The sequence below is a fragment of the Physeter macrocephalus genome, chromosome 1 (genome assembly GCF_002837175.3).
Source record: "Physeter macrocephalus isolate SW-GA chromosome 1, ASM283717v5, whole genome shotgun sequence".
In the NCBI taxonomy this organism is placed as follows: domain Eukaryota; kingdom Metazoa; phylum Chordata; class Mammalia; order Artiodactyla; family Physeteridae; genus Physeter; species Physeter macrocephalus.
Window position 1 is genome coordinate 112,982,409 of NC_041214.2, and position 25,902 is coordinate 113,008,310.

General features: G+C 39.1%; 2 protein-coding genes across 13 annotated transcripts in view; both read right to left on the bottom strand.

Annotated features, from left to right (window-relative positions):
- Positions 1-1,631, bottom strand: part of LOC102975454 (cell cycle control protein 50C-like) — a 30,276-nt gene extending 28,645 nt beyond the window's left edge. The window contains exons 1-2 of the mRNA XM_024120446.1: positions 1,470-1,631; positions 932-975 (exon numbers count right to left, since the gene is read on the bottom strand). The gene's annotated coding sequence lies outside the window, so the exon portion shown is untranslated. The remainder of the gene's footprint in view (positions 1-931; positions 976-1,469) is intronic.
- A 1,150-nt stretch (positions 1,632-2,781) lies between these two features.
- Positions 2,782-25,902, bottom strand: part of CMSS1 (cms1 ribosomal small subunit homolog) — a 380,724-nt gene continuing 357,603 nt past the window's right edge. For all 12 annotated transcript variants that reach the window (XM_055085917.1, XM_007129006.3, XM_028494072.2 and 9 more), the window contains 8 exons: positions 21,795-21,866; positions 19,594-19,723; positions 16,187-16,246; positions 14,545-14,647; positions 10,981-11,041; positions 10,439-10,526; positions 5,424-5,512; positions 2,782-3,075 (listed from right to left, as the gene is read on the bottom strand). In XM_055085917.1, the coding sequence (XP_054941892.1) occupies positions 2,992-3,075; positions 5,424-5,512; positions 10,439-10,526; positions 10,981-11,041; positions 14,545-14,647; positions 16,187-16,246; positions 19,594-19,723; positions 21,795-21,866 (687 nt within the window). In that variant the 3' untranslated portion in view covers positions 2,782-2,991. The remainder of the gene's footprint in view (positions 3,076-5,423; positions 5,513-10,438; positions 10,527-10,980; positions 11,042-14,544; positions 14,648-16,186; positions 16,247-19,593; positions 19,724-21,794; positions 21,867-25,902) is intronic.

The following is a 25,902-nucleotide window of genomic DNA, read 5'->3' on the forward strand; positions in this document are numbered from 1 at the left end:
GAAATTACGTGAATCTTCCTTTGCGCTCGCAAAGTCTTTCTGCTTCCTGGAATTATTTCTTAACCAGACCCGATATTCAGCAGCAGCACAGCTCCCTTCAATCAGCCATTGTTGGGTATATTTTACATAGGCTCAAAAAGCTTGTTGTGCTAACTGCCATTCCTAGGAGGAATAGTCCCCAGCAGGTCTGTATAAACCAACATCTGGCAACTTTGGCAAGCAGTTACAACGGGCTATTTCTGGGACGTGGTGGCTAATTCAAGGCAACCCTTCCTGAAAGGGGGAAAATGGATTTATCCTTAAGAACTTGCCCAAATCCTTCAAGATTAATACAGATAATAGAAGTGAGTGCTGTCAGCTTTTCCCAAATGTGGCTGTCCCTTAACGTGAATATAAACTAAGTTGGGAAAATGCTCTCAGATTACAGCTAACTTTGCTCTTTGCGATAAAGAGGAAGGGAGACGCAAACAGGGATTGCAGAATACAGATGACTAATCTCAGTAGTTTCCAATTTTTTCATCCATAAGAAAGGCTCTGGCAGAAAGTGTAGATGAAAAACAGCTCCTCCTAACCTTTCCTCAAGCACGCGCTTTGAAGTAGCCCAAATGATGCAAGAGAAAGGAAGAGCAAAATAGATAATCATTTAAATGTTCAATATTGCAATATGGTATTATTGGGTTTTTTTTCCACTTATTAGAAATCCACTAACATTTTCATTACGCTATTAATAATTACTTCCTCTTCAAGACGCATTTAAGATGTAGAATTAGGATTTAAAAAAAATTAAGTAGCATGTGAGTTTCTAATTTTCCTTCTTCTATTAACATTCGGCAGAGAAGCCATATATTGGACTATTTTTGTATTAAAGAAGACAATGACTTTGGCAAATCTACCTAGTTTAAAAGAATACAAAACAAATGCAATTACTTACACTGGGAGGTTTCCAATTCAGAGTCAAAGCTTTCCCTTGCAAAACTGGAAAAAAAGCAGAACACCAATGGAGACTTTTCAGCAAGCCATTTGAATCTGGCTTGGAGGTGGTGACGAGTATGGCTGTTGGTATCAGACAGATCTGTGTGAGAAGACGGCAGTGAACACTCCTAGTTCACATCTACTATTTGTTTTACTAAATAAACATGGTCAAGAACTTGAGTTTAAAAGGCAGTAACAGCCTGTGAAATTAGATTATGTGTGCAGAGTTGGTCTACAAAATATCGGGTATGTTTGCAATCTAGGTACTTGTTTCAACATTGGGTGTGATTATAGTACATATGTAACACCTATCAGAAGGGTCATTATAGCAACAAATCAAGAACAGTATTTCTTAGGCTTTTTATAAAACAACAAAACCAACCTAACCAAAATCCCAAACTAAAAGGTGCTTCACAGGAGTATATTAGGATTTTCCGGAGAAACAGAACCAATAGATCTAAATGTATATATAGATCTATCATAAAGAATTGGCTCACGTGATTACGGAGGAGGCTGGCAAGTCCAAAATCTGCAGAGCTGATGTTCCTCCAGTTTGAGTTTGAAGGCCAAAAGCTGCCATAGAACCAGGAAGAGCCGATGTCACAGTTTGAAGGTCATCAGGCAGGAAGGGCCGATGTTTCAGTTGGAAGGCAGAATTCTCTCTTACTTGGGGGAGGGTCAGCCCCCAAAGGGCTAAGTTTAGCTACAGCTTGAATGAATTCTCACGCTGTGGTGGCTTTCTTTCTTTTTCCTTTAACTTGTTGAGCTTGAGCCAGAGTCCTGCAGGATGGAACGTGTTCCCCTATCCTTTGAATCCCCGTGTGTGGCTTCTAGCCCACAGAGGTGCACAAACAGCAAGTCGCCGGTGTGTGGAAGCATGTGATTTGCTGGAGTGTGATGTGCTCCGCTGCTGGACTCCTTTAACATTTCACAATATTTGAATGTGGAACTTCATATACCAGTAATGGCATCTGTTTGCTTTATTATCTCATTGGTTATATATGCCCGACTCCCCAAATAGATAACCATGGTGTCCTGAAGTGAATATAGGAGATCTGGGTGTGACTTCTGCTTCTGCTACTTAAAGTAGTGTGTGTCCTTTCTGAGATTCAGTTTAATCATCTATAAAATATAAATAATAAGCCATTTCCTCCAGAACTATTTTAATGATCAACTGTGACAGACTATATATATTCTTCTTAGGAAACTAAGGAGAATGACAACTATATGCAATGTGGGATCCTTCACTGGATCCTGGAATAGAAAAAGGACATCAGTGGAAAAACTGGTATAATCCAAATAAAGTCTGTAGTTTAGTTAATTGTATTGTACCCATGTTGATTTCTTAGTTTTGATAACTGTACTATAGTTATACAAGACCTGAACATTGGGGGATGCTAGGGGAAGGGAATATGGAAATTCTTTATACTATTTTTGCAACTTTTCTGTAAGTGTGAAATTATCTCAAAACAAAGAATTAAATAAATGAATAAGACAGTTGTAGTTACATTGTTGACTTTTATTTGTTTACAAAGTGCCACATATCCTTGCAGCTCTTTCCACCAGTAGTACCACTGCCACCCTTCACACTGGGACTAGGCATCACAGTTTCAAACCTGTTCCACACATACCATCTCATGAAATCCTCAGCAATCCTGCAAGATAGTATTCCCATTTCACAGCTGATGAAACAGGCTCAGAAAGGGAAGGGGCTTGCCTGAGGCTGCCCAGATGCTCTTTCCCTCTCTTGTACAGTCACATCAGAAGCCAGTTGGTGAAAGAAAAACTCAGTCTGCTTAACAAAAATCACACACAAGCCAGTGATACTTTATTATACAAGGGAGTTGGCAAAGGACAGATTCATTTTTGTAAAAGAATCCCCACCTAAGATTCCCAGTGATCCATCTGGTTATACAATCAACTTAATAAAACAATAGCTGATATTTACCAACTGCTTGCAGTGGGCCAGAGCCATGCAAATCCCACCACGAAAACAGGAATTTTCATTAGGAACCAGACTTAGAAAAGGCCCAGCTTCAAAGATTCTGACTTGCATAGGCTGAGGACTCCCATTTCCAGAATTTCAAAAACCTCCTTTCTTATCTAAGTGAGAGAAAAGAAAAAAAAAGTTTAAGATCAAGAAAAGATGGTCTTGGTGAATAAATTCAACCCTCTGGAGTCCCTGGTATTTATGCAGCTGTTATGGCCAGAATCAGGAAGAGCAAAACCTGCATTTTATTCAGAGTTGAAATATTTACCTAAGTAAAGGAAGCGGTACATAAGACATCAATTTCATTAAGATGTCCTTTTGTTTGTACAACATTCAACACAAAATCTCATAGAAAAATCTTTTTCAAGATATCCAAAGTGTGCCTATAGACTATACACAATATTTTAATGCAGGATAACCGTTAATAATGACATCATCACAATAAAAATAAGTATGGGTTAAAATGGTTTTTTTGAATACTATTTCTCCCTCATTATTATAATTAGAAAACTAGTGATGGTTTACTCAGCTTTAACATTATAACTGAAATAATCAAATATGACCTCATGTGCCTGACATCAAGTTGGTTAAACTAGTTTTAAAAAACCAGTCAGGGGACTTCCCTGGTGGCGCAGTGGTTAAGAATCCGCCTGTTAATGCAGGAGACATGGGTTCGAGCCCTGGTCCGGGAAGATCCCACATGCCGCGGAGCAACTGGGCCCACGCGCCACAACTACTGAGCCTGCACTCTAGAACCCACAAGCCACAACTACTGAGCACCTGTGCCACAACTACTGAAGCCCGTGCGCCTAGAGCCCGTGCTCCACAACAAGAGAAGCCACCGCAATGAGAAGCCCACACACTGCAACGAAGAGTAGCCCCTGCTCGCCACAACTAGAGAAAGCCCGCGGGCAGCAACGAAGACCCAACGCAGCCAAAAATGAATAAATTTATTTAAAAAAAAACCCAAACCAGTCACTTCAGGAGACTCTGTGTGTGTGTGTGTGTGTGCAGGGAAGTGAGAAAATGGTTTTTAGCTTAACTCGCCAGTCAATTATAATCAGGTTTGGTCACTCTGAGGATATCGGAGCACAGGCTCCGGACGCGCAGGCCCAGCGGCCATGGCTCACGGGCCCAGCCGCTCCACGGCATGTGGGATCTTCCTGGACTGGGGCACGAACCCGTGTCCCCTGCATTGGCAGGCAGATTCTCAACCACTGCGCCACCAGGGAAGCCCAGGATATAGTTTTATATAGTAAATTAATTCATTCAACATGTTTGGAGGAATGATTGCAAGCTTCTTTGACAGTTACTGCTGTGATTTATTTCTGGTTGGTGACTGGCAGCCATGTTTATTACTGCACAACCCTATTCTCTCCAATAGCTACTTCTAAGCATCAGGCTAGATTGAAAGATTAGTCACATGATAACATGGTGGGTGGCAAATCAATTTTTCTTTCTTTTTTTTTAAATTTAAATTTTAATTATTTTTTAAAATCTATTTTTGGCTGCGTTGGGTCTTTGTTGTTGCATGTGGGCTTTCTCCAGTTGTGGCCAGCGGGGGTACTCTTCGCTGTGGTGCACGGGCTTCTCATTGCGGTGGCTTCTCTTGTTGTGGAGAACGGGCTCTAGGCACGCAGGCTTCCATAGTTGCAGCATGCGGGCTCAGTTGTTGCAGCACGCGGGCCCTAGAGCACGTGAGCTTCAGTAATTGTGGTGCACGGGCTCGAGAGTGCAGGCTCGGTAGTTGTAGCGCACGGGCTTAGTTGCTCCGCGGCATGTGGGATCTTCCCAGACCAGGGCTCGAACCTGTGTCCCCTGCACTGGCAGGCAGATTCTCAACCACTGTGCCACCAGGGAAGTCCCTCAATTTTTCACATTATGATCATGATGGATTACTTTCATAAAAATATAATGAGCTAATGCTATTCCTATTCAGTATTCAATCGGTTTTAATCCACTGAGACATAAAAAAAATTTCCCCACTCCCCAAAACCAAAATAGCCCTCTAATTTAAGTAAGTGGGTTTTTGGGTATGTGGAGATGCAGGAAATGAGGCAAGTTTGTGCTCCCCCACCTCCAAGTGCATTTATAAGGATGAAAAGGCAAAGACGATTGTGTCTCTAAAACAAGGCATAGGGAAATATGCCAAGTCCTCTAGATCTTCCTGTTTCTCAAAGATGCAGTATAGATGTGGTCCCCAGTGGGGCAGAGGCCACTGGTCATTTAATGAAGAAAAAAAGCTGATTCCTATAAAACACATGGAAAGGATACAGTTATGTGTAAGGGGTGAGATGGCCTCTATAATTGTAGTTACTTCGGAGTTAAAAGAAATCGTTTCAAAGGCCAGAATGTGCTGGTTCCCCATGTCAAAGACTTTATTGCTGTGTTTGAACTCAAGTTCAGATTGAAAAAAAAAAAAAGATTAAAGGCAATTGCTGGATTGCTAGTTACATGGTACCTCGGGAATGTCCATCATCCTTCTCAACTTCTGATCTCTCCAATTCCAGTCAAAAACCAGAAACTTTAAGGGGTTCAAATTAAGGCCACCTGAAAGAGACAGGGAGAGAGTTGCTACATTAAAGAACTTATGACATAAGCTTATTAAATGATTTTTTATTCCTCTGGTTGCTTTTTTGCCTCATTTGCTCTTTTCTCCCCCAGCAACTAATCTGTGCACATTAAGTGCTGTCCCTGTCTGATGGAAAACAAATGCAGCACTCAGAGACTTACTCTCCTTACAATCTTATCACTGATTCTCAGGGAAGCAGGGAAGCTGCTCTTGCTAAGCTCGTGAAATGCTCAAGTTCTGGCAAAGAATCAATCCCAGGCCTCCATTTCATGAAGCCCCAGAGGGTAAAGTGTCATTCCCGACAGGGATTTGATAAGACATATCCTGCAATTTGGGATAGTGACCCTCCAGAGGAGTTGAGTCCAACAGAGTCTGCATGACTCTGAAGAGGTGAGTTGGCGGAAGGATGACGACAGGGTTGGGAGGTTAATTTCAGGCAAAAAAAGAAAGTTAAGATGAATGGGCTCTATTCAAAGCCTGCTATCCTTTGAGGAGACTGGTAAACCACTTAAGGACTCATTCCTGCTGTCTTCCTGTGTATCTAGAGACAATTATGGAGTGTGGAGCTGGAGGGGACCTCAGGGGTTGTCTGTTCCTCAGAGGTCTCAGAGTTGGGCAGTTAGTTTTTCCCACTCCACACGTCCTGCCCACTGCCCCAAGCTATCACACCTGGAAACATAATGAAGCCTTCCTTTATCCTGCAGCACTTCCCCTCAATACTGGTTATTTCAATACTTTCCCCTCTGCCCTAAAGACTTTTTCATGCTTCTTATAACTACGATGGCTCTTATTTAGAACTCTCTGTAAATTAAAAATGATGGAAATTAAGAAAGACAATGGGTTGATAGTGTTCCCTTAAAAATAACTGACTGCTGATGGGACAGCAAACAGGTACAGCCTCTCTGGAAGGCAACTGGACATTATATAATAGAAGCTTTAAAATGCTTACTGTTTGATAAAATAATTCTCCTTCTCTGACATATCCCAATAAAACACCAGAAACTTAAGCATAGTTACTTATAAAGATGATCACTGTGTATTACTTATAATAGCAAAACAAATTAGAAACAACCCAAATATCCTACCATAGTAGAATTGCTAAACACCAATATAACTTGGGGTCAATATCCAAAATATATAAAGAACTCGTACAACTCAAGGGCAAAAAACCAAATGATTTGATTTAAAAATGGGTGGAGGAACTGAATATACAGTTTTTCCAAAGGAGACATCCAAATGGGCAATAAGTACATGAAAAGGAGCTCAACATCACTAATCATCAGGGAAACACAAATCAAAACCACAATGAGCTATCACCTCATACCTGTTAGAATGACTGTTATCAAAAAGACAGGAGATAACAAGTACAGGCAAAGTTGTGGAGAAAAAGGAACTTGTGTACTGCTGGTGGGATTGTAAATTTGTGCAGTCATTATGGAAAACAGTATAGAGGTTTCTCTAAAAATTAAAAATAGAACTACCCTATGACCCAGCAACTCCACTTCTGGGTATATATCCAAAGAAAATGAAATCACTGTCTTGAAAAGATATCTGCACCTCCCATGTTCACTGCTACATTAATTCTGAAAGCCAAGATTTGGAAACAACCTAAGTGTCCATTGACCAATGAATATATAAAGAGTATGTCACACACACACACACACACACACACACAGACAGAGCAATATTATTCGGCCATAAAAAAGAAGAAAATCCTGCCACTTGTGACAACATGGAGGGACCTTGATAGCATTATACTAAGTGAAATAAGTCAGATAGAGAAAGACAAATACTGTATGACCTTACATATATGTGGAATCTAAAAAAAACCAAAAACCAAAAATGAACTCACAGGTACAGAGAATAGATTGGTGCTAGGTGCCAGAGGTAAGAGGTGGGAGAAATAGATGAAGGTGGTCAAAAGGTAAAAACTTCCAGTTATAAGATCAATAAGTGCTGGGGATGTAAAGTACAGCATGGTGAGTATAGTTAACAATACTGTATTGTATATGTGAAAGTTGCTAAGAGAGTAGATCCTAAAAGTTCTCATGACAAGAAAAAAAATTGTAATGATATGAAGTGACTGATGTTAACTAAACGTACTATAGTAATCACTTTACACATCACGTATACCAAATCATGTTGTACACCTTGGCCAATACAATGTTATATGTCAATTATATCTCAACAAAACTGGAAAAAAACTCAATAGACTACTATGCAGCCGTTAAAAATGAAAAATTAAAACTATTTCATGACAAGCAAAGTTCTCATGAGATATATTAAGTAGAGAAGACAGGTTATAAAGTTATGATATGCAGTATGATCTCCATTTATAAAAAATATAGATAAATGCATAGAAAAAAGACTGAAAGGAAATATATTTAATATTAACTAACAAGACATTACCTCTAAAGTGACTTATTTTCTTTTCTGTACCTTTTTGCATTTTACAAAGGTTCTTATAATTAGAAAATTCCTTTCCTCATTAAATAAAACAATACAATTCTGTCTGTAAGTGTACTGATCCCAATGTTATGGAATATCTTTTGATGTTCAGAAACTCTCCTTAATATATCATATATATAAACATCTTAAGTCATAAACAGCTACATAAAATGAGTTATGTGCCACTTGTCTTGCTTTGTTAGACTTTGTTTTTGGAGTGCTGGAATTGTTCTCTTTAAACACTTTGTGTGTAGCCTAACATCTGTAGTCAATGAATATTAAACCATTCATCCAATCAGAATCAGAAGAGTTACTTTCATTAGTATTATAAATAAGTCAACAGCTCCTTAAATGATTTTTCCACTCCTTAGATAAAATAAGCTTTCACGGTGAGTTTTCACAACTCTGTAGAAATATAATTTCAACAATCTGGACAACTTCGTTTTCTCTCTCTCTCTCTTTTAAATATTAAATATGGAGAAGAGTGGCCCTGTTGCCTGGGGGACCTGGTGACACAGACAAAACATGTGGAATCCAGGAAGGGGAGAGGTGAGTCTTTGGCTAAGAGCTGTGGGAGAGGGAGGGCGCAACCCTGGCCTCTCCAGCTCCCCAGACAATTTCTCCCACCTCCGTGTCTCATAGATAGACTGAGCACCTCTCATCTGCTCCTTCGCTTTCAACACCCTCCTAGGGCCACAAGACAAAAATCCAGCCAATCACTGTGCAAGGGCCTTCCTCCAAAATCTGACTTTCTTTCCAACTGGAGCACAGGCTACCACAGCCCATGAAGTCTCCAACCAAGAAAGGTGGTCTCTTTGATAAAAGTAATAACTAGTATTTGTTGAGTTCTTAAGGTGTAACACTCACTGTGTTTAGCTTTTTATTGGCATAACAATCCTTTGAGGTAGGTGCTATCACTATCTCTGTCATTCAGATAAAGAAACAGTTTTAGAAAGGTTAAGAAACTTGCCAAGTCACAGAGCTGGTAAGCTGCTGGACCTGGGATTTGCATCCATAGATTTGAGTCTGTAATAGGGGCTCTTAACCTCAACACGTATTGACTACTTATTGTTTCCTTTGGATATACCCTATGTATCTGCCTGCCTGCTTTTGATTCAGCTGTTGTCCCATTCCTGAATGATTTTCTCACATCTCCATACTTTGAAGATCCTATTTTAATCCTACCCATACTTCAAAGATCAGTTAAAGATCCTTTCCTCTGTAAAGCCTTCCCTGCAGATTCAGCCACCATACCAATCTCTCCTTCATTTCAACTCCTATAGGACTTAGAAGTGCTTGTTTGGACCTTGGCATTTACTGCCTCATGTCATCAGTCTCATCCTATGCACATTTATCTCTTCAACTGGATCAGGAGCTCCTGGAGGGGGAAAGGCTCTGGAACCAGGAAGGCCTAGAATGAGAGACCTTGGGAGGGGCTACGTGACCCTCCAAGCTTCAGTTTTCTCTCATAAGAAATAAGAATGCTAGCCTGCAAAGATGCTATGAGTACTAAATGAGATATGTGAGGGTGTCTAGCACAGCACTGAGTACAAGTAGGAACTCAAAAAATATTTGTTCCCCTTCCTTGCCTGGGGCCACCAAGTTTGCTACTTCCTTGTAATTGCACAGACCTCTGCATATAGTGGGTTCACTTACCTGAGGTTTTCATCTGGAGAGAAACACTAGTATTTTTAGCTCTTGTTTGCTTCCTTGCAAATGACCATCTCTATACTGAGATACTATATTGATGAACACATTACTTTTAGATATGTAAAAATCCAGGAGTAGCTCCAGGCAGTTATAAAATAAAGTTGTTAAACAAGTAATTTGGAAATGAGTATTTAAAAGAAATCTTTAATCTGTCTGGCAGGTAGAACATGTACTAAGATCATCAGCAGGTCAGCAGGTTTTTAGGCTACTGGCTTTGAGAAAGTCAACAAACTATAAAAACCCACCGGTGGATGATGTCTGGAATACTTTCTGGGTAAAGCACAAAAAGAGAAACACATTCGTGAGAAGTGTTCTAGAATGCTTGTATTTCATCCATAGAAACTGTATTTTTGTTTCAACATATCTTCTATACCAGTCCTCAATTGCAATGGGAGTCTTGGGGAGCCAAGACTCAATTAAGTGAGAGGGAAATATTCAACACATTCAGCTATACAAATTCCAGAGGCTGCAAGTCGGTGGAATAGATTGTGGACCCACTAACCTGCTTAAAGCAACTGGAATTTGAATGTATTTAGATGGGCATAAGTACCGCAGTTTGCCACAGTCCTTATTCCCTATTGTCCTACACCTGCTGGCTGGTTTTAGAGACTAAAGGCTAAGTTTCCAGCTCCTGAATTAACACAGAGGTCTGATTTCACTACATCACACATGTGGTTTCCCAAACTCACATGGGGGTTAGGCAAACACTCAGCTCTGAGTAGGAGTATCACTACCTCTTTTCATACCTTGTTTAATGAGTTCTTTAATCCTTCCTGGAGTTCCTACACCCAGGTGTACCACACGCTTCTCCAGCAATTTTACCTGCTCCTGGATCTACCCCAAAATGGAAGAGAACAAAGAAAAGAAGAGTCATTGGAAAGTTCAATCATAGTCCAATTTAGAGCATTTAATCTAAAAGCTAAGAAAGTAAAAAAGCAAATGGGGCTACTCTTGTTTAGGGTCAACTTCCAGGGCAAAGAAGGTTAACATCAAGACAGAAGAGCATCTCCCTGGAAAACTGGCTAAGTCTCCAAAGAGTCCAGGGCTCAAACCTCAGCTTCTGTACGGAAACCTCAGAGCACAGAGGAGTAGTGACTGTTGTGGGAGCAGAGGCGGGGAACGCAAAGAAAATCGCAACGGTCGTTCAATATGCTACAAAAGGAAGGAACCAAAGAACACGCTTGCTAAGGAGATACGGAAAAGAGGCTACAGTGAAACAACTGAGGTCTGGAAGTGGCCCTTAAGGATCACTTCCACCCCCCACTAGGAACCACAGGCCCTTGCTTACCTTTATGTGTTTTGCGAATAATTTCATGACTTTGCTGTCTCCTCTGAATGCGGTCATTGACCTGATGAAAAGCAATAGATTTACGCAGAAGAAAAATCACTCATTCAGGGCCATGTGGACCGCTTATTACATCTTAAGTATTACACCATACTTATTCAAAATAATATGCACATTTATGTGTGTCTATATGTACATATGTATGTGGATAGATACAAACACACAAAATTCTGATTTTCAGGTTAGTCCATCTCTGGAATGAAAGTGGGGTGGCCTTTAATCAGGCATGCATCTGGGTTGGCTTCTAAGTCTCAGGCACACGGTTAACTTTACTTAGGTTTCCTTGATTATTGAAACATGTGGATTTGCCCTTCACTTATGTTAAAATGAAAACCACAGTCCCAAAATGGTGTCACTTATGCTAAAAGCCCATGATACCGAAACCCAGATTTAATACTTCATCTAATTGCAGTTTCAACTTTTCTGAGAAACGTAATCTTAATCAACCAGTCTGGAATCTCTCTGGTCAAGCACCAGTAAGGTAATCTGTCCTGTGGGCCCTTTCCATACCAGAGAGGAAGATAAAACCCTTGCCATTTCCTTCCCCCGCAAAAGATGTCCTGGCCTAAAAAGTAGTCTTTCTTTTCTGTTGTTAATGGCTCCGTTGCTCCACCCTTTTTCCTTTTTTTTCTGGCTGCGCTGTGCAGCATGTGGGATCTTAGTTCCTGACCAGGGATCGAACCCATGCCCCCTGCATTGGGAGCACAGTCTTAACCTCTGGACTGCCAGGGAAGTCCCTCCACCCTTTCTCCTATTAAAAACTTTCATTTTCCACAACCCCTCGGAGTGCCCTTCGAGTTGCTGGCTGGGTGCTGCCTTGATTCACGAATCGTTGAGTTAAGCCAATGTGATCTTCAAATTTACTTGGTTGAATTTTGTTTTTTAACACCTGTAATACAAAAGTTCTGTATTTCAGGTCCCTGGCAGAGAATTTATCTTCCAACTCTGCAGTATAGTTCTCATAAAAAATTTGTTTGTGAGAAATATCTTAGCAGTGATGTCAGCCTGTGCTCTACAGAGCCCAAGGGCATGTACGAAGGTCTGTGTGTGGCTGCCCTGAGGGGACAGGGATAAGCTAGCAGGGAGAAGCAGGAGGGTTTATGTCCTTCATTCAGAGCAGCCCCCCTACTTTTATGGACTTTGCAGAGTGAGCTTATCTGTAAAATCTTATATGTGGAAATGCTTTGGGTATAAATGGGTATAAAATGGGTATAAAAGAACAATCTTCTAGTTGATGTTTGGGAATAGAATACGGGAATACTGCTCGGAATATTACTTTCCTTTATATATCATTAATATACTTGAGAAATATTACCAACCAGTAGGAATAAATGAATTTACAAAATAGTAACTCATGCTACACACGTTCTGTTGCACTTGAGTCTGTACTTACACATGAGCTTTCTCCATGGCAAGGTTAACTAAGAAGACAATTTAGGGGACATATTTAACATAACTCATGGTTCTCAAGAGAACAGATATTCTTACAAAAGTTAGAATTATTCAATATTAGCCGTTACGAATAGGGTTTGTTATGCCTGCTCAGAAATCACCTTCTGCAAATCACCTAACCTTGAAATGGATCATAATATTACTGAAGACATAAAGAAACACTGAGACTTGGCAAATGAAGTACGACAACATAGTCCTTCTATGCCCATCAGAAAGGCATTTATGTACGGTAAAAACTCAAATCAATGCGACAACTTGTTTTTAAGAGGCCACCTCCAGGCCAACTTCTTTGCCATTGGGGTTTGAATCTGAAATGAGTTCTGTGGGTAGTCTTTAAAACACTGAAATGTCAATGTGAATTCTTATGATTTCAGAACCAGCAAGTATGGCTGCCCAGAAGCAGTTGGAGTCTTGAAGATCAATTATGTTTGGAGCAGAAATAGTTAATAGAAACACTTTCATTTTACTGAAAGGGTGTGTGATACAATTTAACGTGTGTGCCTAGCAGAAAGGATCTCAAGGACTATTAACAAAGCTTAAAAAACGACTTTTCTAAATTCATGGTCAGATTAGCTCATTTAGAAAAATAGATGCTAAATAACTACCGAGAGTCTACTTTGCACATTAATCTATTTGATCAAGTTGCTTTTTCTTTAGGACTTGGATTTTCCTGTTTTGTCTCTGGTCAAAGCCCAGTGCAGAGCCTGGCCCTGGAAAGGATGAGTCCCAGGAAATCCCATTTTACTCTGACAGCTCTTCTCTGAAAGCTGAACGTTACTACAGATCCAGTGGAAGCCTTTTTGTTTATCCTACAAAAGCTACAGTAAATGAAAAGGTATGTGAAGGCACTTAGTAAAGCGCCGACAAATTGTCTTTAAAACATAATTTTTACATATAAATTTTTGGTCCACTTGGCATTTATCTCGGTATAAGGAGTGAGATATGGAACCCAGCTTAATTTTTTTAGATGGCTACCCAGTTGTTCCAATACCAATTATTAAATAATCCATCTTTCCCTACTGATTTTTCACTTTTGCCATATCCTGTACTTTCATATGCATATGGGTCTATTTCTGAACTTTCAGTTCTGTTCCACTGTTCTGATCTGTCTGTCACACGTGTGCCAGTTCCATACTCTTTTAATTATTGAGACTTTGTAATATGTATTTTTTTAAAAAAACAATCTGATAGATACTATAGGCATAGTTTCCTCACTAGCATTCTTTTTTAGAATTTTGCCAGCTATTTTTTCTTCTGTATTTTCTCATATGAACATAGAACTAGTTTATAAAACAACTCTATAGAAGTCTCATTGGGAATCTGTGAAATTTGTAGATTATTCTAGGTAAAACAGACATCTTTACATTGAATCTTCCTATTCAACAATATGGTACTCCTTTCTGTTTAAGAATTCTGCACCCCTTATGTAATATTTTCTTCATCTAAATTTTGGCTAGTTTTTTCCTTGGTGTTATATTTTTTCTTGTTACTATTTTAAATTAGATCTTTTCTTTCATTTATTTCTCCAACTGGTTATTGCTTGTATGATCTCCCTGCTTTACCCTTGCGTGTTCTCCACACAGCAGCCAAAGTGATCCTTTAGAATGATTATTCAGATCATGTGACTTCTCTGCTCAAAATCCTCCAATGGCACCCCATGTCAGGGTCCCCTCTACCTGGAACACTGTCCTCTCTACCTGGAACACTTTTCTTCCAGATATCCGCTTGGCATTCTCATTCACTTTGTTCAAGTCTCTGCTCATAGGTCAATCTCCTAACAGGCTTTCTGTGACTACCCTTTTAAAAGTAGCCCCCATCTTTTTCTATCCATTTGCCATGCTTTATTTTTTTCCTCCATAACTTATCACCACTTGACATTATAATGCATATTTATTTGTTTATTGTCTGCCTCCCTTACTGGAAAGTAGGTTCCATGAGAGAGGGGACTCTGTATATTTTGTTCATTGCTGCTCTCCAGCATATAGAACTTGTCAGCTCGGCACATATCAGTTACTCAGAAAACAGTTACGAAATGGAACAGGTGAAGCTTCCAACCTAATGAGCTCCAGGGCTCGGATGGCAGAGCCACAGATAATCAGCATCAGGACCGATTTCTTCTCACTGTGGTTTTTCCGAAGTTTCACCCACTTAGGGCAGACTGAAAAAAGACCATGAGAAAAATATTACCCTAAATATAGCAAAATAAGGCCTCCAAAGTTGAATATCCCCCAATTACTTCTTTGTTATTGCTTAAGTAAAATAAAATATGAGCACTGTTTAGATTCTATTCTCTGGTTATTCTAGATATTAAACTAAAATGAAATATCATTAACTTACACCACAAAACATATAATATGCCAAGTAGTTAAATGTGACCAGTTTTAGGACTAAGTTTGTACAAAAAAAAAAAAGAAAAGGAAAATTTAAAGTTTGTAATAATACAACCTTTTCTATATTTTAATTTATGTTGGATGCTTAAAGGCAGTGTTGACTAAATGGGAAAAGAACTGATTTAAAAATGCTACATTTTAGGGACTTCCCTGGTGGTACAGTGGTTAAGAATCCGCCTGCCAATGCAGGGGACACAGGTTTGAGCCCTGGTCCGGGAAGATCCCACATGCCACGGAGCAACTAAGCCCGTGTGCCACAGCTACTGAGCCTGCTCTCTAGAGCCCGTGAGCCACAACTACTGAGCTCACGTGCCACAACTATGGAAGCCCACGCGCCTAGAGCCCGTGCTCCACAACAAAGAGAAGCCATCACAATGAGAAGCCTGCGCACCGCAACGAGGAGTAGCCCTCGCTCGCCGCAGCTAGAGAAAGCCTGAGCGCAGCAACAAAGACCCAACGCAGCCAAAAATAATAAATAAATAAATAAATAATGCTACATTTTAAAGGGACACTCAGCATAAGATATAAAATGGAAATGATATTAAAATAGCAAACATTTATTAAACACTGACCCTGTGCTTTGCACTTTACATAACTTTTTTAGTTCTCATAATCCATTGAGATTGATTCCATTATTACCTACATTTACATTTGCTGAATTTGAGGCTAAGAACGGTTTATGAACTCAAGCTGAGTGTCATCAGAATTGGTTAGAATTTGGAAAAAGAATGTTAAATCACCATGTCTAAACTATTTCATTGTTGGTCACAATAAATGACTACCTAGCATGAATAATCTAGTTATTACTGCCTACATTCAATCGAAAAGATCAAATTAGATTGTGCAATAGCCATGGTCTGAATTCTGAACATGGGAACAGAATTTCAGAACCTCAGAGATGGGTTCAAGATCACATAGTCCAACTTCCTTGTCTTTCAGATAACAAAATAGAGTCCTGGAGGAGTCCTCAGTGACTTGTGCCAAGTCAAATAGCAAATTGATGGGGTACCTGCAACTAGAACACTGAGAATTCTCTGGATTCCAGGAGCAATACTTCTAATGTGTTGTAAAACAAAAACAAGACCAAAACCCAAATCCCCAATACCAGAGAAAAACAAGAATAAATTTAAATAAATAAAAATTAATATCAAGATGGACCTAAAAAACCTTCATTTAAAATCCATTTAAGATGGAAACTTGATTTTAAATGAAGTTTTAAAAGTTTTTATTTTAAAGAGATAGGCCTAATGTTTTAATGGAAATAATAAAACTTGATGAATAATTTTTTAAAAAATGAGTTTACTTACTTTCTTTTAGATATGATGAAAGACTGTGAGTCAAATCATTGGCTTTGAGGAAGCAGGAGTCTAGAAATATCAGAAACATGCTTTGTAGAGGATTTTGCAAACACACACATACTCAAAATAGATTACATGCGAATGGTGTATTATTGAACAGGTTGTACAACATTAATTAATTGGGGACTCATATATTTTAAAGTTGTCTAGCATTTAAAACAACAGCAGCAGCAACAATAAATAAACTTTTAACTGTCCATCATTTCTTAGAGTAGTGAAATAGAAGCTTATATCATTCAACGGACTAATGAAGCACCTTTATTTTCAAATCCATGGAATAGGCAATATACAAAGGCAAAGCTGAAATAGCTAACAAATCTATGTGGAGATGCTCAAACTCGTCATCATAGAAATGCAAATTAATACAAAATGAGATAACACTTTGCACACACTTTAGAATGGCAACTGTTAGAAAGATGTATAATACCAAGTGTTGCTGAGAATGTAGGATGATGGAAACTCTTTGTGAACTGTAGGTGGAGGTGTAAAGTGGTATCGCTATCCTGGATGGTAGTAAAATTAAGGTGTATATACCCTATGACCCCAGGATTACATTCCTGAGTAAATAATGGAAAGAATTCTTGCGTAGTCTGTAAAGAGACATGCTCAAGTATATTCATACTAGCATTATTTGTAATACTGGGGAACTAGAAGCAACCTAAAGGTCCATATAGGGGAAAATGGATGAGCAATATGTGGTCGATGAAATCATTGGAATACTAGGTAGCATTTTAGAAGCAATGAAGTAGATGTATTTAAAGCTATACAGGTATCTTGAAAAAGTGTTAAGTGAGGAAATAAACAGAATGAGAGGTTCAGCACATCATTTAAATAAATTGTAAAAAGTATCCACATGCAACAGTATGATATATTTTACAAGAACATATGCATATTTAAAGAGGTATAGTAACACATTATGCCTATGGAGAAAGGAATTTGGAGTGTGGATGGGGAAAAGCGGGAATAATGCATCAAAATACAACATTAACACAACACAGTACAACACAATGAAAGAATGGAACGGGCTACAATAAAACATAGGAGGCTTGCTCAACCAACAATGATCATGGTCTAGCAATTATGTAGTATTATTAACTCTGTACCTAAGATGTATAAAAAAGCAACATCATGTTTAGCATTCTAATTCATTATAGCAGAAAAAGTCTGTCTATAAACACAGCAGAGTGTTAGGGAGTAAACTATTACTAAAGTAAATGAAACTTATGCTGTGCCCCAGCATATATAACTCACAATATGTGAATAGCTAACTTCAAAGATGTTGCCCCCTATACTGTTGTAGAGCCTTTGATGGTCTTTAAAACTGTAATCTCCCAAGCCTGGATATGACCAGACTCACCTGGAGAACTTTACAAAAAATACAGATTCCTGGAATGGACTCCCCCTTACTCAATGAGTCAGAATTCCTTGGGGCTGGGCCTGGGAATTTGCTTTTTAAGTTCCTGGGTGATTCAGTTGGGGCTAGCTTACAGGCATTTAGCACTGATCTAAACCACACTGCAGCTCTCAGGAGGACAGCTGAGTTAGCTCTAAGTGATTCCTGCCTCAAAACTCTAATTAAGTTCCCATGTGTATGACATTAACAATGTACATGCACAGTATTAATTGAAAAGACATGTTGCTGCCCTGCAGACACAAACAACTTCAAACCACAACCAAGTTAGACACTCAGCAAACTAAATAGGAACAATATTTTATTACTTATATCCATCTTGTATTTATGCCCCTTCCTGAGACTGTTCCAGATAGCCCATGGCGTTCCCCTCCTCTCAAATAACAGAGACCTCCTCTGTGTCCTTGGTCCTGACAGTGTAGTGATGGGCGTTTTCTCTAAAACCTTCCTATGATGCCTTTGTTCACTGTGGCTCAGAATGGCCTAATTTCTTAACTGAAAATGAAAACCTGTTCCTTTTGGCTAGAGCAGTATTTTTAACATATTTTAAACATTTTCCCCTCAGCCAACCATGACCACACATTCCCTAACTATATTACTGCACTCTAATGATGATATAATATAATGTAAACTCACTATGGAACTCAAATGACTCCTTAAAGGCTTTTTCTTCTGACTTTTGACTCTCTACAATTCTAGCAAATTACAATGTTCCATGAGGTTACAGAGCAGCAGTGGTCCCATTATCTTACAAGTCCTTCTTCAGGTGAAGGAAAACTCGAACAAAGAACTAGAAGGGAAAATTGACCACTGAGTCAGAGTAAAATCAAACTTCAGTTAAACATTGCAGAGGCTTTGTTATAATACCTGGTTCCTGAGGATAGAAAAGCCAGGACCTAGCTCTCCTCCTGAGGAACTGCTGTGCTGAGAAGAGAGGTCTCTAACTGCTGTTGGGCTTTCTGATCTCAGTAAGTAGAAAACTCCAGAACTCGCTCATGTGGAAATGAGTTCCTTCAATTCCCTAAAGAGTATTCCTTTTGGAAAAGGAACAGACAGGGGTACTGATGTCTCCAACCCAACGTGCATTTAAAACACACACACACATCATTTTATAAAAGAATTATAAAAATTCAGGGTACGGGCTGTTTTTCAGCTTCTCAAGCCTCTAGAAAGCATAAAGTTGTAATGGAAAAAGGAAATCAAGCTACCCTTGACTTTTTCCAAAAGGAGTGTTAGATATCTCTAGTAGTCTATATATAGAGAGCTCATCTGAAGCAGTGGTGCCCAAACCCCCTGCGGTTTGATTTTACGACATCTTTTCTTCAATCTCTGTGCAAAAGAGTTACAAGTTATATCATTATTTTGAAATTAATTAAAATTGGTTTTAAAAATTATTTTCCAATATCTTTTAACTTAATTATAAATACTCTACGGCAGTAGATCTCAAATGATAGTAGGCTTAAGAATCACACAGGGTGAGGTGTCAGCCTTGCTAAAAATGCAGAATTTTGTCCCTATCTTTAGATGGCTTACCTGAAAAAAGTCTTGACTGGGACCCAAAATACTACTCTAAAAGCAAAACCATGACTAGATATCCATGATAAGGGCAACAACAAAACTAAGATGCTATTAAAGCTAAAGTTCTTATCTGTAAAGGATGAGTAAATTAATTATCTATACTTTTGAATGTGTGCTTTATCTTTTTTTAATTTAACTTCTATCCTCATTAAAGATTCTTATTCATTGAAGAATCTGTCCAACAAAATGCACACCCAATATCTTTTGAATAAAAATTACAAATCTTTCTATTAGATTGAACGAATACCAGTTAGCATCTGAATGAAGAAATCATCCAACAGTTAAAACTATTAGGTTGAGGAAAGGAGTACTAGCACGTGGAAATATATGAATTAAAAGGAATAACAACAAGGAAGCCTGGCTGTACCTGGTAGGGTTAGTTCTTCTAATTCAATCACTGAGCGATTGCTGCTATAATAGTCCTTCATCAGCTTCTGTAGGTCTTCAGGTGTCCCTGGTTTTGGCTCTGATTTTGCAAGAACATCAGTAATTTTCTTCTGATGAGAAAGAAGTAAAAATGGGAAGACAGATTTTAGGATGGCATTTGGCTTAGGATAGGTTGATTCCTCTGGCATTTAAACTGTAAGTAGGTTCTGTGATAGCCAAGTGTGAATGGGAGTTCTAATAAACACACTCGAGAAAACTTAAAAGATACTTCTTGGACATAACTACTGCTTTGAAAAATGAATGGATGATCTAAAAGACTCCTTGTAACTCTTGGTCTCTGCTAGGAGAACTAAAAATTTTGCAGGAGTCTATAATAGGGTACTATTTTCTGTTAAAAGTCAATAAATCTTGTTGCTTGTGGAAACCTCCTTTTAAGCCTCAGAAAATGTGTATTCCTGGGAGAGTAGAATTTTGAGAATTTCTTGTGTAACCTCGTTCTTAAGGCACTGAGTTTCAGTTTGGATTTCTGGGATTAAAGTAAGAGTTGCAGGACTAATCTCAGCAAAGGAGGACACTAAACAGGGGCACTTGAGACCCTCAATTCTCAAGTCTTGGGAGAGACATCTTGAATTGGCCCTATGTAAAGCAGAACAGGAAACACTTTACAACATCTATTTTGATTTGGACTTATTTGTGTAGCATTTACTGAATGCCTGCAATGTACTAGGAATGCACAATTGTTCATTTAACTTTCATCATAAACTTCCCTTCTTATTTCTTCCTAGTACTTCACCAAAAATACAGAAAGAGCCCTTCCTTGCCTCCTACCCCAGCTTTTCCCCCCTCCTTCTATACTATCTTCCTTTTTATACCACTGCCAAGAACGGTCAAAGTTCTGTCACATGAATTAACTTTAAAAGAACACGTCATCCGTGGGCACATTTTAGCATGACCTCAGCCAAGGCTAAACTAGCTAGCTGGAGTTCTGACCTTGAACTCCAAGAACTTAACACTCCTGAAGGCCATTAGTGTACAAACTATCAAAGAGAAGTAAAAGTCTTTTCTTTAAGGACTTGCCAAAACTCAGCCAATTTGGCATTTCCCATCCTCCTATTTGGCCATGTGCAGGCAAGGAAAACATATGCACACACACTTTCAGTTTTCTAAAAGCTTGCTGTTAAGTAATTGGTTTGAGTCCATCTTCTTTCCTCTAATCCCAATCGCGTTTCCTCTGCTGACTACAGTAGTAGACCCTTCTTGGCAGGGAGAGAATTACACTGCTGTTTTCACAACTGTGGTGGAAGGTCAAAGCTAACCACACTTTCGGGCTTCCCTGGTGGTGCAGTGGTTAAGAATCCACCTGCCAATGCAGGGGACACAGGCTCGAACCCTGGTCCACGAAGATCCCACATGCCACGGAGCAACTAAGCCCATGTGCCACAACTACTGAGCCTGTGCTCTAGAGCCCACATGCCACAAATACTGAAGCCCGCGTGCCTAGAGCCCGTGCTCGAAAGCCCGCGCACAGCAATGAACACCCAACACAGCCAAAAATAAATAAATAAATAAAATGAATTTATTAAAAAAAAAAAACTAACCACACTTTCTTCAAGGCTGAGCCATAAGAAAGTTTGTATAGGAGCAACAGATTTTTCCATATGTTCACAGGCAAGTCTTAAAATGCAAGGGGAGCCTTTTGCTTTAAATTATGGTTTGAAATTAGAGTCAGAAATACCTTATACTACTTTCATCTGCTTATTATTTTCTTTTTATTAATACTTTAAGACATAAGGTTTTTAAAAAATGAAATGGGTAAGAAAAGAAGGTTGGTAAATTTCTTTTCTTGGACAGAGCCAGAGGGGCCAGAGGGCAGGAGAGCTCTGGGCCCCTTCTAGAATTAGAAACCGGTCTGACTTCTAACCACAGTGAAAACACAGGGTGGGTAACAAAGATGTTTGGTAATCCACAAGACTGAAATAGGAATTAAAAGAATTTATTTTTAGCTCCAACAGAAACACTTATTACTAGTGACCTTAGGAAAGTCACCAAACCTCAATGAATTTTACAATTTTTGCATATCTAAAGTGGGGATTACAATAATTGCCTTATCAAAGTACGCTATATAACAATGTGATAGAAACCATGTGGGGCCATACCATTGTAAAAAATTATTAATATTACCTTTTTCCTCTTCCTGGTCTTGGTGGCATCTTCATTTGTTTCCTTTGGTTGTATCAAGAAACATTCTTTAGGCTATAAAGAAATGTAAGTGAGAAAACTTTCATCTTAGCATGAAGAGGTGTCAACTAATGGTATGAATCCCAAAGTATCAATATCTACTGTCATGCATGTATTTTTCAGAGTGTCTTGGTAAAATGGACAAAGAAATGTTGGAAAATCCACTGAAGGCTATTATGCAGGGGCCGAGATGAGAGAATTTGTAAAAGTGAGAAAGTGCAGATGACTCAAGACTGGAAAATCTTTGAACAAAGGTCAAAATGTGTGAGTAAATGTATATATGTGTTTAAGGTGGTGGTGCAGGGTATTAAAGATGGAAGACAGTGGCTAGGTTTGGAAAATACAGGCAGAAAGAGATGTGATTAAAATTAAGATGTAGTAAAGAAGTCTTTGACTAGAATGACTGGTGTTTCCAGGAACTAGCAATGTGTGAGTCTGTATTTCCAAGTCACTGACTTAACATTTTGTTATCCATTCCTTTCCTATTCTCAATAGGCACAGAAAATCTGAAGTAGGATATATTTACTTATATTTTTATAAAACCAGCTGCACCAAATGTCTTATCTATAGTGACTACAAAATGAATGTTTCTGCTTAGGGTCTGACAAAAGCCTCAACACCATGGCATCCTGAGTAATTGATTTTGCCTGTTGCCTTGACCCCTGGAGTGCCCTATATAGTTTAGTGCTATTTTTACCCTAGGGGTTTGTTTTTTGTTTTGTTTTGTTTTAGTGTAGAAAAACAGGAAATTTGGACTAAGACCTTGATTTATAAAATAGAATGCTTCAGATTCCATATTTATTAATCATAAGCAGTTACATAAAATGTTTCCTGTATTAGATCTTTTATGCAACATTTTCAAACAAGTTGCCAAGTAAGATATAAAATATAAGTGAAAACTTATTCTGAGTTTTTTCTTGATTAAGTTTCCATTCCAACTAGACAGTACTCAGTTTAAGCTGGTAAACTACTAACTAAAGCAATCTCTACTGGCTCTGTTTAAAATGATTACAGATGAAGCTTTCTATTAAAGTTTCCAGATAGCCTGCAGATTAAGAATGCCTATGGCCTGAATCCAGAGAGATATAATGCTATGTAATTTCTTCAAGACATGGGGCCAGGACCAGCAGTTTCTAGACTCTGTTTCAGTTATAGAGAAGTAGATTCAAAAGGCTCAGGATTAAAGTAATATGGAAATCTTGAAATTTCAGCTGCTTCTCAGTTAAAAGAAAAAACCTGTAAAGTACAATTGCATCATAGCTAAAGAGAATAGATATTAGGACCTCTCTTATTTAAAAAGTTAAGCTGTCTTGTGGATGCAGATACACGCTAATTTGATGCCAATTAGAAACTGGGCCAAGGCCACTAATATGTCACAGAAGCTGCCAGACAGTCATAAGAGTCCAATTACAGATCAAGCCAACATCAGCTCATGCTGCTATGGCAAAGGCCTGGATACAATTAGTATCTCCCTAGATCCCTCAAGGCATACTTCAGTATCTTGTCCCCATTATGAAGGTTTTGGGGAAGCAGATGTAGAACCTGTTTCATTTTCTTATTTAGCAAATGGGGGTGCTCTCTAAGAGTATGTTCAATGTGCGGGGTTTGTATTTATGCCAGGTTTAAAAAGCCAATTAAACATGACACAAATTAAATGTGGAAATGAGCTCAGTTATAAGGATATGGACTCTCCAATTCTGGAAGAAAAAATAAAAACACAATTCTGAATCATGCAAAGGAAAAAAGAAACATGCTTGACAACTGCTTTTGTCAAGATCCTGTAACAGGTTTACATGCTAGGTTCAAATTCTTACATCATCTTAAAGGAAATGCAGTATGATATTTGTTTTCTGGGAGCAGTCACTTTAGCTGGTTGCAGTAGGGTGCTAATGAAGAAGCAAGTTTATGGGTCAATTTCCATAGAAGTGAGACTACTTTATGAAGAAATGCAAAGCCCATAGTATTGAAAATTCCTAAACGTTGCCAGCTGCCTTACAAATGCTGATGTTTACCCTCAGAGAGACTAGGTAAGATGAGGAAGACTCAGGGTAGGCCAACTAACCATTTCTAGAAACTGATTCCAACAGTATCTGACTTTGGCAGTTAATAAGTAATGTCATTTCTTTATGCAGTGATTTTTAAATATGTACCCTGAGTATGAAGTTAAAGATTTAGAAGAATCACACTTGCCCAAAAATATACCAAAAAACACTTATTAAGCTTTCAGTGAAGCAATTAATTGGGGCATGTTTTCAATTCCTTAAAGTGTCAAAAATTATATCCTTTAAGAATGAGTCTTCTGGTTTTAAGCATGGCAAATCATTTTCAAAACGCTACTAAAATGAAAATAAAGGAGGGACTTCCCTGGTGGTGCAGTGGTTAAGACTCCATGCTTCCAATACAGGGGGCCCAGGTTCTATCCCTGGTTGGGGAACTAGATCTCACATGCATGCTGAAACTAACAGTTCGCATGTCTCTACTAAGGAGCCCACAAGCCGCCACTAAGGAGCTCACCTGCTGCAACTAAGACCCGGCACGACCAAATAAATAAATAAATATTTTTAAAAAAATTGAAAATAAAGGAAACTGAAAAAGATATAAGTCTATAAGGACCAAGAAACCAGGAGAAAGGACAACAGTAGTGGAGAGATTTCAACAACTTTTTGGAAAATGGAAAGGGTTGAAACTGGATGGAAGCTATTTAGCATAGGGAGAGAGACATCTAGCACCTGGGTTTCTAGAGAGGCGGATGCTAACAATAAGTGTGTCTGTTTCACCTGTTGGACTCTGAAAAGGTTCATCAGTGGGTGGCACAAGGTACTACAGAGGGGAAAGGGTTTGAAAGAAAGAGACTGGTTGAAACTTTATGTTTAAAATGATTAGCCTCCCACCTACACCCACCTGGCTATATTTTCTGTCCAGGCAGCCAAGCAACTATCCCATTACTGCTTCCTCTCATCTTGTTCTTCCTAACAGAAGACTGGAGATTTATGCTCTGGGGAGAATAAGAAGACCAAGAAGTCTAGCACAAGGGAGGCAGGGTAGAGGGTGAGGCTCATTTCCTTTTCCTGTCCCTGCTTCAGGATATTTCAAGAGAGGCTTATATAGTGTAGGCAGAACACTACTGAATTCTTCTCTGGAAAAATAAAATGGCCTAAGAGAAATGCCACAAGAGAGTGACATTTAGCGGTTCCATAGTAAATGTCCAGCTTTGTTATCATATCACCCTACCAAGAGGTCCACTAATTAACAAGCCCCACTTATGCACAAAAGTTTTCCATTAACTTTTTAGTGTGTCTCTCTTTAATATGAATAGACAGCTAAGGTTCATCAGACATCTAAGGAAAGTCTCCAACATCATAGCAAATAAACAAGAAAAAGAAAAAAGAACCCTGAGGAAACAGAGACTGTACTTCAAAACAATTACAATTAATATTCTCGGAGAGATGAGGGAAGAATTTTCAGCCATGAAACAAGATGCTATAAAATGAGGATGCTATAAAAAAGGAAAAAAATAAAAAAAACATTTAAACCTTAAAACAAATAAGAAAGTTGGGGGACTTGCTTGGTGGCACAGTGGTTAAGAATCTGCCTGCCAATGCAGAGGACATGGGTTTGATCCCTGGTCGGGGAAGATCCCACATGCTGCAGAGCAACTAAGCCCACGAGCCACAACTACTGAGCCTGCACACTGCAACTACTGAAGCCAGCGCGCTCTAGGGCCCGCGTGCCGCAACTACTAAGCCCACGTGCTGCAAATACTGAAACCCGCATGCCTAGAGCCTGTGCTCCACAACAAGAGAAGCCACTGCAATGAGAAGCCTGTGCACTGCAACGAAGAGTAGCCCCCACTTGCCACAACTAGAGAAAGCTCGTGCGCACCAATGAAGACCCGATGCAGCAAAAAATTAAAATAATTAAAATTAAAATTAAAGAAAGTTGGAATAAAAATGTAGGAGGGGGCTTCCCTGGTGGCGCAGTGGTTGCGCGTCCGCCTGCCGATGCAGGGGAACCGGGTTCGCGCCCCGGTCTGGGAGGATCCCACATGCCA